Here is an 11,346-nt window from a genome sequence, read left to right on the forward strand (position 1 = left end):
GGTTTAGACTGAGAATATTTGTAATCTTTTCTGAAGATAACATTTTAAGCAAGGGTTCCAATATAGCAGTAGAAAAGTATGTAAAATGTAGTAAGTGAAACAGGTGGAAATGAAGTCTTCACATAAATTCTTGGAGCCTTCATCTTGTCTGATAGGTGGCACTGTAGACATTGTGGAGAGTGAGCCTGAGAATGATCATGGAGTTGAACTACTTGATCAAAATAGCAGTATTCGTGTGCCAAGGGAAAAGATGGTTTATATGACTGTCAACGACTCTCAGCAAGAAGATGAAGATTTAAGTAAGTAGGTGGCCTTTTTGTGGGAGAGAATTTTATGTTCCTGTAGCTCTATTTTTTTTTCTTTTTTAAAAAAATATGGCCAGTATCTGAAGGAAACAAGTAGGATTATTGTAGAGATTATTATTCTGCTGTATTTCAAGGGAAGCATCAATGACTTATTATGTGTGCTTAGAATGTTGCTTTAAAAACAAATTAAGGAACTATATTCAGTATCCTATAATAAACCATAATGGAAAAGAATATGGAAAATAAGATTATTAAAAAAGCACATTATGGGAAAAGCCAAGAAATGTAAGATTCATTCAGTAAATATTTATTGAGTGCTTACTACGTGAAAGCTATGTTCTAGGTATATAACATGTGAACCTTCTTTCTACTTGTCTATTAACTGAATTCAAGTGAAAATATCTTTTCCTGTGATCTCTGTAAACCTGGTCACACAAGTTTCTATAATTTTCTACTCAGATGTTGCAGAAATTGCAGACGAAGTTTATATGGAAGTGATTGTAGGAGAGGAGGATGCTGCTGCCGCAGCGGCAGCCGCTGCTGCACATGAACAGCAAATCGATGACAATGAAATCAAAACTTTCATGCCAATAGCATGGGCAGCAGCTTACGGTAAGTCGCGTTGCAGCTCTTGGGATTGAATTGGTTCTTGAACATGAATTCATGATTGAAAACGGTTTCTGTGGTCTTAGGTTTCAGAAATCTGAAATACCAGTACCCTGTAAGGGTTATTTGATTTGCATAAGAGTAGAGGAAGATTATAAAGTCTACTTTTTGTCTTTATTTTTAACAGGAATTTCCTTCATGTGTATATTACGTAGAAGGAAGTACTGCAAGAAGTACACAGGCTTTCAAGCTGAAACTTTTCATCTTGATTATATGTGGCCCATGACTTTACAATTTTGGGAGACAACAAGGGAGTCCATGGCCATGGGGCAAAATGCTGACATGTGTTTTTTAGATTTGGAAGCTAGGCATTTCCTATGGTCTTGCCATAATAAATGTGGTCATAAAACCCATTACCTAGAATGGGGAATTTCTGTCATTCATGAGTATCATGGCTAACTTTCGTTGTTATAGTTAATAAAGAGTCCCTAATTCTTTATAATTTATAATACTGTATAATTTTGTTTTTTAATGCGCATTGTTAGGTAATAATTCTGATGGAATTGAAAACCGGAATGGCACTGCAAGTGCCCTCTTGCACATAGATGAGTCTGCTGGGCTTGGCAGACTGGCTAAACAAAAACCAAAGAAAAGGAGAAGACCTGATTCCAGGCAGTACCAAACAGGTGAGGGCACATGAGTTCCACAGCGCAGCGTGCTTTGCGAGCTCTCAGATGAAACTCTAGTGTGTATCCCCAAAGGTGTTGTGATGACATTTTAGCTGCTAGACCACATAGAGCTTTTGTGTATTGAATTTGAAAATATAATTTTAAGAATTCAGTGATATTCATGAATGATTTCCTTGGATTAAAAAAAGAAAAAAGGGGGAGCGGGTAAAACATGGATGAAAAAATTCAAAACTCGGGTGATTTTTATGTGGATATGAGAAGAAATCCCTCAAAGATGTTGGAAGCGTTAACTCTTTTTAAAAACCAAATATATTTAAAGAATCTGATTATGTCAGCATAAAGCAGGAATACTTTACAGAGCAGCAAGGCAAGTACTTCAGTTCTTGTGACATATTCTTGTCTATTCTTGTATGCTGATTTGCATATTAAAATTCTGTAGACATATTTAAATTGACATAAGTTATATTGTTAGAATAACCAAAGCAGAAACTGTGATTATGAAACTTTGTTTTTATCAATAATTTCCCACCAATTTCTCAGTTGATACAGCTGCAGTCACTAGTTGGTAGAAGTTACATATATATTCATTTATTTTTTTTTTAAACTGGAGGGAGTGAGGTTGGTACAGTCATACTGAATGGAGTTTCCAGACCAGGTTCTCTTTTTGATAAGGCTGCTGTATCTCTTATGTTGAAAAATTGTAAAAGGAATGATGCTAAGTAGCAAATAGCCTAACATAGGAGTACTTGCCCAATAATGTTCAGAACACATGCTTTAAATTCTTGAAGAAACCAAAACAGAACTTGGTTTGATCACTCATGCTCCTTTCTTTTCCTTCCTTAGCAATAATTATTGGCCCTGATGGACATCCCTTGACTGTCTATCCTTGCATGATTTGTGGGAAAAAGTTTAAGTCGAGAGGTTTTTTGAAAAGGCACATGAAAAACCATCCTGAACACCTTACCAAGAAGAAGTACCGCTGTACTGACTGTGATTACACTACCAACAAGAAGATAAGTTTACACAACCACCTGGAGAGCCACAAGCTGACCAGCAAGGCAGAGAAGGCCATCGAATGCGACGAATGTGGGAAGCATTTCTCTCACGCTGGGGCTTTGTTTACTCACAAAATGGTGCATAAGGAAAAAGGAGCCAACAAAATGCACAAGTGTAAATTCTGTGAATATGAGACAGCTGAACAAGGGTTGTTGAATCGCCACCTTTTGGCGGTCCACAGCAAGAACTTTCCTCATATATGTGTGGAGTGCGGTAAAGGTTTTCGTCACCCATCAGAGCTCAAAAAGCACATGCGAATCCATACTGGGGAGAAGCCGTACCAATGCCAGTACTGCGAATATAGGTCTGCAGACTCTTCTAACTTGAAAACGCATGTAAAAACTAAGCATAGTAAAGAGATGCCATTCAAGTGTGACATTTGTCTTCTGACTTTCTCAGATACCAAAGAGGTGCAGCAACATGCTCTTATCCACCAAGAAAGCAAAACACACCAGTGTTTGCACTGCGACCACAAGAGTTCGAACTCAAGCGATTTGAAACGACACATAATTTCAGTTCACACAAAGGACTACCCCCATAAGTGTGATATGTGTGATAAAGGCTTTCACAGGCCTTCAGAACTGAAGAAACATGTGGCTGCCCACAAGGGTAAAAAAATGCACCAGTGTAGACATTGTGACTTTAAGATTGCAGATCCATTCGTTCTAAGTCGCCATATTCTCTCAGTTCACACAAAAGATCTTCCGTTTAGGTGTAAGAGATGTAGAAAGGGATTTAGGCAACAGAATGAGCTTAAAAAGCATATGAAGACGCACAGTGGTAGAAAAGTATATCAGTGTGAGTACTGTGAGTATAGCACTACAGATGCCTCAGGCTTTAAACGGCACGTTATCTCCATTCATACGAAAGACTATCCCCACCGTTGTGAGTACTGCAAGAAAGGGTTCCGAAGACCTTCAGAAAAGAACCAGCACATAATGCGACATCATAAAGAAGTTGGCCTGCCCTAACAATACTTCTACAGACTTTTGTAGAGATGTTGGCCTTGAAGCAGAAAATTCATTTTAAAGCCACAGTCTCGTTCACATACAATACTGTATATTGATTTATGCTGTGTACAAATAGAATTATTGCTTCTAGTTGACTTTTTTTTTTTTTACCATTTGTTCAGTAGTGTGTTCTGAATTCTATTCAGTTTGTTTAATAAATGGGGAAAAGCAGCAGCAAGTTGCAGCAACAAGCAAGTTGCAGCAACAAGCAAGTTGCAGCAGCAAGCTTTTAATAAAGTAATCCCTGATTCTATACTGAGTTTTTCTATCTTAGAAGTTTTATATTTATTTAAATATTTACCTTGCTTACCTTGATGGTACTCTTCTAAGACCATTTAACTTAAGGTAATTTTAGATTGGTAACTCTGAAAGTACTCATGTTGACTTATTTTTTTTTCCCATAAATTTCTCACAATAAAATCGTCAGAGACATCTACTAATATAAATGGGAGATTTTATGGTCAGGTCTAATTATCCTAACATGGGAGTCATTTACTCATCTTGTTTTAATATTTTCAGACCACATGACAAAGTTTCCATTTGAGCTTTTGTGTCCCTGGCATCGCTGAGTAAAGAACAGTGGCTGGGTTTGTGTTTACCTTTCGTTTTGTTCAGACAAAATATACTTTTGGGGGTGCTTTCTTTGGAGTATTTACATCTTTTGTCAGCATAGCAAACTTTTAGAAAACTTTATTGAAAAATTTTGCTTGATCCTGTTGTATTTTGTCTTTGCTGCTTTGTGTTGGAATGGTTGTGTGCTACAGATGAGACTTAATGAGGACTGCATTTGGAATCTCCTAGAGGTAATTCGTGGCTTGTAGGATCTTTTGCAACTTTATATATGTAAATGTACCCTGACTTATGTATATGCACATATATATAACATGTATCTGTGTGTATTGCTTATTTTACATATTTATACACACAACCCCAAGTAGTAGTTGTTGAAAATCTATAATGAAAAGTATTAAATTTACAATAACATGAAAGATGCAGGGATGCATGAGAGAGCATTTGGTAAATCATGCTCTTTGGAGAGACTACTCAGGTGAAGAATTAGAAGGAAAATAAGGACACTAGTATTTTTAAAGAGTAAAGGTATTTTCTTTTAAATATCTTTGGTAACTGAAAAATAGAAGTTAAGATGTTTCTAGATAGAATGTTTTCATATAACTTCAGCTCCATGCCTTTATATTTTTCAGAAAAGCTAATGAGAATCCAGACATAACTTCCTCAGTTCTCTCTGAGAAGCCCATGAAGGGATTCTGTGTCCCCAAGTGAGGGGACTAAGGAAGTAGTTGCTCCATGTACCACAGAATGGGTGCTAATTACGACTTACACTGGGCAAGTTCAGCCTGCTCTGTTACTTCTTCGTTACAGCTGGCAACCTTTCAAAACCTTAACTCTCAAGCTGGCTTTGATTAGAAGATAAAGGTGTGTGTTTTAAGTGCATGAGGAAAATCTGAGGCCTTATTTGGAACGTCACCAAGTCTTTCACAGTTTCGTTTTTCTTTGAAAGTTAACACTTTTTAACAGAGAGTTCTGAATCAGAGTCATAAATTCATAAAGTGAACTTGGTTAGTTAGAATTTGGTTATGTTAAGATGAATCTTGGAGAACTGAAAACAGGTCTTGGGATCCCTTAAATTGGCTATCGGCACATGAGTATCTGGCACATCATGGGAGATTTTGGAGTTTTCTCCCCACTTGTGCTGCCTTGCCAGTTCATCATGGTGTTCCATCCCCTTTGTGCTATTAGGTTTTTAGCTTTCATCTTTGCTGTTGATATTTGTATGCAAGAGTTATATTTATAGGGTGAGAAATCTAATATTTGGTGTGTGGCAAGCCTCTGAAGTGCTAGGTTGATTTAGTCCAGTTCTGAATCAAGTGCTTTAGGCTGGTATAACTCCATCCTGAATGCCAGTCAAAGCCAAGGCATAGGGAATGCCTTTGCCCTCTTGGCCCCCATAATGTGCTTTTTTTTTTTTTTTTTAGAGTAACTTAACCATCGTGTGATTCATTGCCCTGCAGTACTATTGAAAGCTCTGTCTGTTTTTTTGTGAGAACCTTTAAAATCTCCCTTAATTTTTATTTTTCCCAGAAATAATGTAAAAGAAAACAATTAAACGAAATTGGAAATTTATTGATTTTAAAACATCCGTAAAAATTAATACAGAAAATATCAATTGGTCATGTATATTTTTTTAAATAAACTGAAAGATAAAGAACACAACAATTTACACACTTTATATTTCTCTTACATGGTCTGGAATCATACACAGTTCTTTTCTTTAAAGCACAATATTGAAACCTTTAAAAGGTATTTAAGGGTTTGGTCAAGTGAATATGGTAAGGTGTATTTGTCTGTATAAAGAGAAAAAAAACAGTAGTCATTGTTATGAACTGACATTAGTTACAACCTAGTTTTAATTCTTAAAACAATTTTGATTAGCAAAGCTAAAAAAAAATGGTTGTTTCAGTTAAATGTTTTAAAGAGGTACAGATTTTTACAAGGACATAATATAAGTTATTGTTCTGTAGAAATATCCTTAAATATTGTATGTCCCTCCCTCTGTACACTTTGTAAAAAAGGTAAAATACATAAAAAGAAAATCATATAGGGATGTGTGACATTATTGTAATTGTGTACTTGAGAATAACGTGCAAAAATAAAAATCAGAATATTTTCCTGTTAATGTTTAGTCTATTTGATACCAGTACTAAGTTAATGCTTTTTCTTAAGAAAAAAATATGTACAGTTTTTGTAAACCTAATAAACATCAAAAGCAGTGGATTATTTTCATTTCCCCATTTCTTAATTCCTTATATGCAGCAGTGGAATGCGAAATGCTTGATCGCTTTGAATTTTGTGACTTGGATTTAAATACTAATAATATTTCAGTGCTGCGAATTTGCAAGTAACATTTCAGAGAAGTTAAGAGGTGATTGGTGAGTCCTTTGATGAGCATGTCCTTGAAATTCATTTTTTCTTTTATCTTCATAAAGGATTTGTTTTATTAGCATCTCTAATTCCCCTGAGATAAATTTTCCCATGCATAAAGTGGTTTTTGAGAGCACTTATTTCAGCATCAGTCCACAGCCCAGCCCCACAGCAGAAGCCCTGCCCTAGAGTTACCCCTTTGTGCCCAGTTTGGAGGGCTTTAGTAGACGCTAACATACTAGAGAATGATCATTGTTATAATAAAAATTGGAAGTTAGGTAAAAGTTATCAGGACTCAGAAGAAAATAAGGAAATAGATTTGAGTCATCTTTGATTTTTAAAGATGAGATCCTACAGTTATTTAACTGTTGGAACAAGTGTTTCCCTAATAGTTGAAACACTAAATAATCAAAATTTGAGGTAAACGATCAAGAAAACATGGTGAATGTCACTGTCCAGAGCCATAAAGAAGGCAAAACCACACCATGCTGAAAAACTTAATTGTAGTAAAACACCTGACAGATAACATCTTGCTGGTCTGTGATGCCAACCAGTCAGATAGTGTACTGCTCAGTACTCTGGGAATCTCAGTATTAACAATTTCCTTTATTTCTCACAAATTCTAGGATTCATGGAAGGAAAAGCTTGACCAGTTGAAATCTTGAAAGGGCGATAGTTCAGGGCAGTGGTTTTCAAAGCCTGGCAGCAGCGGCAGCATTATAATCACCTGGACTTTGTTAAAGATGCAAATTCTCAGCCCCACCTCAGACTCACTGAATCAGAAACTGGGTGTGGGACCCAGTGATCTGTGTCTTTACACCTCCTCCAAGTGACTCTGATGCATGCTCAAGTTTGGGAAGCGCTGTTTTAGAGCACTTGAGGAACTTAAAAAATTACTGGTGCATTCATTTTGTGTAGTAGACAAGACACACATACACACACACACACACGCACCCAAACCCCAGAAGGAAGCAGTGATGGTGAAATGGGACTCAGTTTATACCTTCACTTTCATATCACTTTAGTCCTTTTGAAATGTGAGCCTGTCAGCCAATACATATATCTTTTAGTACACATGTAAATAGCCTGTATGTATTTCATAAATCTTGTATGACCTCCCCAAAGTTACATTCCCCAAAGGTAAATAGAATTCGGAGGAAGATTCACCAAGTAAAAAAGAAGGACTGAAAAGTGTGTGTTGAATTGGCCCAACATTACTTAAGTAATTCATATCTGAAAAACTATTTTGCCACATTCTGCAGCTGTTTAGATAAGGTCAAAATTAAGTTTGCCCTTTTGGATTTTGTTTTATCTTTTGTGTATGTATTGTTTGCCTTTTTCATAAAACAATTCTTGGATTTGTTATATATTGTTCCTGTTATTTTTGACATCTTTGCTATTGTAAATAAATTCCTATTTTGTTTTAAGTTACCCTAGTGGAGTGTTGGCTATAGACAAGGCATACACACACACACACATACATGGACATGAGGCTTAAATCACACAGTTAATAAATCCCCAACACGGTATAAGCTGGAAGTGATGTGACCACTTCAGTAGTTCAGCACTTCTAGCACCAATGAAAGTATCACTGTTGCACGTAGATATAGCATCTGCACCTGCTCGGACTTTAGAATCATTTCAATGGCCCCTGAGATGGAAATTCTTAGTCAACCAAGTTTGAAGTCAAAGTAAAAAATCAAGAATTATTTTCCTTTACTTGGTTTTTCCTATTCTCTTGGTCTCTTGTGTTACTTGTGTTGCTGATATTGGTGAACACAAGGGATTTGGCGTTGTAGTGACGTGCTGGTGTTGTAAAGCCACTAGGATAGTTGGCTACAGAAAACCTGCATAGGACTTTTAGATGGCGTTTATTCATTCGTGATGTGAACTACCACAGAAATATCTAAACACATTGATGAAAACGGAATAGTTAACTAGACCTATATTATTTTACTTTTCAAGAGAGGCCAATTTCTGCTTTTCCTTCATGCTTGTGTTTGGCTTTAAATGCAGAGCCCATTTCCTTTTGCCTGAACTTTGAAATAAGGGGAGGTATTCCAAAGCCATCTGATGGGGTTTGGAAGGTTCTAATCACATCCGTCCTCCTCTCTGGTTTCTAACCACATTGAAAATAGACATAAGAGGAAACCACCCACTGGGTGTGTGACTTCATATAGTAAAGCTGGATTGAGAGACCCAGAGGCCGAATTTCCCTAGGAGGGAAATGGATTTCCAGTCTAGGCCCTGACTGATGCAGCCAGTCACAAAGGTGTGGGGCCCACCTTACCCTCTGTGAGCTATAGAGAGACTGCTTGGTCTCCTACCAGAGAAGTGGAGCAAACGGGATCGAAGGGTTGCAGCATCCTCCCCAGCCCTCCCGGGGGAGGCAGAGGAGAGGTCCCTTATGCCGTTCTCATTTAAAAAAAAAAAAAAAAAAAAAAGGGTTAGTCCAATTCTGGGTTACCCTCTGGCATTGGCCCACTAGCAGAGGTCTTTACCTTTGGCCTTGCATATTCGTGTGTTTTCCTCCTCTCGAGGTGGTGGTTGTGACAGACTTTCAAAGGTGTAGTTCCTGTTTCTCCCAGGGTAGTATGCTTCAGTTTTTCTTCAGAAAAAGCAACTTCTAAAGGGCAAATTTATTTAACTATACAAAGATGGAAATCTTGCAAGTTATTTTTATTGCATATTTTCATAACAAAATTTGGAAAAATGATGATCTGCGATGCCACTTTGCTTTATTAAGGGGCTTGTTCATCTCTGTTCTCTCCCAATCTTAGTCCATACACATAAATCTTCTATGTGTCTTGTAACCACAGCATTGATTCTATTCTATGTTCAGCAATTTTCAGACATCAAGTATTTCTGAAACTGTTGTTTGACTTAAAATTTTTTTTAATTCACATTCTTTTTGGAGAGAATATGGAAAGTTCAGGATGATACAGAGAAGAAAGTAAAATGCCTTCCCCTCTTATCCCATTACCCAGAACATTATTATCCTTTAAAAAATATCTTGACTGAGTTTTATTAGATTTTTTCAGTTGTAAAATACGTTATTGTAACATGCTGTACAATACAAAATAAGTATAAAGACAACTTAATGATCTCATCCCTACACTTCCTTCAAGCTGACTTCCTTGAGGTAATCATAGTTAACAGACTGTATGCCTTCCCTTCATGCTCATACAAAACTGTACAAAGATAGATACGTAAAGAGAGCAAGAGGACGTTTGGAGGAATGTAAATTTTTTTGACAAAAATGAGATTATGCATCTTTGCAAGTCACTTAATATATCGTATCCATCCCTTTGGGAAAGTAGACCAAGCTCTATCTCTTTAATAGGTGAAAAACTTGGCCAGAGATTGTACCCATCATAATATAGTCAACCTAGATACTGTTAGAGAAGAGAAAAATCTATTGATCTTTATATACTTTTCATGCACCCAGCTACTTTACCACGTAATCTTCCCAATTCTAATTCGCTTTAGTAGTCTTTTGAATTTCTGTGTGTGCAGTCATATTGCAAAAAGATGTCAATTATTTCCATTTTCTATTTTAGGTTAGCTAGAACTTCTAAAACAATGCTGAATAGTATATATTATAGCAGGCATTTCTGTTACTCCTGCTTTTTTTTCCCTTTTTAAAATTTTTAAATTAAGATAATTGACATATTACATTGTATTAGTTTTAACTCCTGCTTTTAATGGCAATATTTCAGCACTTAACCGCTTAGTATAATGTTGGTTTTGGAAAAGTAGTGTTTACCAAGGTTAGTTTCCTTCCACTATTATTTTACTTAGAGATTTTATTAGGAATGACTAATTAATATTATCAACTGTCTTTTAGCGACCTATTGATATAATTACTTGATTTTGTTGATGTAATGAAGTATACTGAATTACATGGATGGGTTTTCTAAAGTTAAACCATATTTGCATTTCCAGGATAAAATCATGCTACTTAGGTAATTTTTATTGTTCTTTAAATATATATATATGTATGTGTATATATATATATATATATAAATTTATTTATTTGGCTGTGCCAGGTCTTGGTTGTGGCATGTAGGATCTAGTTCCCTGACCAGAGATCGAACCTGGGCCCCCTGCACTGGGAGCACGGAGTCTTATCCACTGGACCACCAGGGAAATCCCAGTTCTTTAAATATATTGTTGCTTAAATAGACTAATATTTTATTTAGAATTTTTGTATCTATGTTCATAATTCTGGTGTTCTCTTGTTTTGTACAAGGTTTGACTATCAATGTAAAGCTAAGTCCATAAGATAAACTTGGAAACTTTTCCATAATCTGGAATGGTTTAAAAACCAGGGGCATTAAAAAAAAAAGAATTAAAAAAAAACCAGAGGCATTATCTGACTTTTGAGGATTAGATAGAACTCAGTTGTGAAAGCGTTCGGGTCTGATGCCTCTTTGTAAATGGTAAGTTTTTACTTTAACGACCTCTTCTACACTAATTGGTCCACCAGCTTTCCTTCTTAAATAAATTTTCGTATCTATATTTCCCTTGGAAATCATCCATTTCTTCTAGTCAAACATTAATGTGCATTCACGTCACCTAGGGGAGGTTGTGAAAATGCTAATTCTGATTCCGTGGGCTTGATGTGGGGTCCAAGATACTGCATTTCTTGCAAGCTCCCTGGAGATGGTGATGCTGGTTCATGGACCATATGGTCCAAGCCCTCTTAAGAATTCAGTGGTTTTCAATTTTGATCGAACA

General features: G+C 36.3%; 1 protein-coding gene across 9 annotated transcripts in view; it reads left to right on the forward strand.

Moving 5' to 3' along the window:
* Window positions 1-8,136, forward strand: part of ZFX (zinc finger protein X-linked) — a 191,761-nt gene extending 183,625 nt beyond the window's left edge. For all 9 annotated transcript variants that reach the window (XM_079909706.1, XM_079909705.1, XM_079909709.1 and 6 more), the window contains 4 exons: window positions 156-299; window positions 765-917; window positions 1,457-1,597; window positions 2,444-8,136. In XM_079909706.1, the coding sequence (XP_079765832.1) occupies window positions 156-299; window positions 765-917; window positions 1,457-1,597; window positions 2,444-3,627 (1,622 nt within the window). In that variant the 3' untranslated portion in view covers window positions 3,628-8,136. The remainder of the gene's footprint in view (window positions 1-155; window positions 300-764; window positions 918-1,456; window positions 1,598-2,443) is intronic.
* Window positions 8,137-11,346: the final 3,210 nt, after the last annotated feature.

This window comes from Stenella coeruleoalba (genome assembly GCF_951394435.1).
Source record: "Stenella coeruleoalba genome assembly, chromosome: X".
Classification (NCBI taxonomy): domain Eukaryota; kingdom Metazoa; phylum Chordata; class Mammalia; order Artiodactyla; family Delphinidae; genus Stenella; species Stenella coeruleoalba.